Genomic DNA, 636 nt, shown 5'->3' on the forward strand with positions numbered 1-636 from the left:
GCCAGCAAAGGAGGCGGCCCCTCACACCCTTTGTGTGCCAAGTGTTGCCAGGATTGCCTCAGGACATGCAAGCTCGAAGGCCTTCTCGAGGTCAATGAAGACAGCAAGTCCTTTGCTTCCTCGGAGTTCACAGAGGAAGGAGCCAAGATGGTCTGTGGCCCCTTTGCCTTTGGTGTATGCAAAAGTGTAGTGGTGAGGGGGGGGCAAGCACCATGGGAGGCGGTGGAGCACCATGCGCTCAGCCGTTTTGCCGAGGCAGCTGAGAAGAGAGATGGGTCTGGGAACATTGGGGTCATTTTGTTTGGGGATTGGGTGTATCACAGCATGCTTCCACTGCAAGGGCAATCGGCCTAAGGTCCAAGAGTGGTTGAGGAGGTCCAGCGCCTTCTCAGCCACTGGGCCCGCATGTGAAAGCATGCTGTAAGTGATTCCATCTAAGCCAGGAGCTGTATCTGTACTGCTTTTCTTCGCTTGGGCCAGCTCATGTGTTGTGAAAGGGCGATCAGACTCGGCTGGGGTGTTTTGGCTGGATGTGGATCATTTCGGCTCTGTGTTGGTGGAGTTCCTCCTGCCGGCGCCTGATATCATTTGGGGAGTTGAGTGGGGGGAGGTGCGTCTGGCGAAGGACTCTGCTAG

At 56.1% G+C, this 636-nt stretch overlaps 1 protein-coding gene across 1 annotated transcript; it reads right to left on the reverse strand.

Moving 5' to 3' along the window:
• Nucleotides 1-21: 21 nt before the first annotated feature.
• LOC145389869 (uncharacterized) lies at nt 22-417 on the reverse strand. The gene has a single exon (XM_080264997.1). It carries the CDS (start codon nt 415-417, stop codon nt 22-24), a length of 396 nt encoding a protein of 131 aa, XP_080121123.1.
• Between the last annotated feature and the right edge of the window lie 219 nt (nt 418-636).

This window comes from Coenobita brevimanus, unplaced genomic scaffold (assembly GCF_032717465.1).
Source record: "Coenobita brevimanus isolate Jiangsu-jjx unplaced genomic scaffold, ASM3271746v2 jjx.HiC_scaffold_2569, whole genome shotgun sequence".
Taxonomy (NCBI): domain Eukaryota; kingdom Metazoa; phylum Arthropoda; class Malacostraca; order Decapoda; family Coenobitidae; genus Coenobita; species Coenobita brevimanus.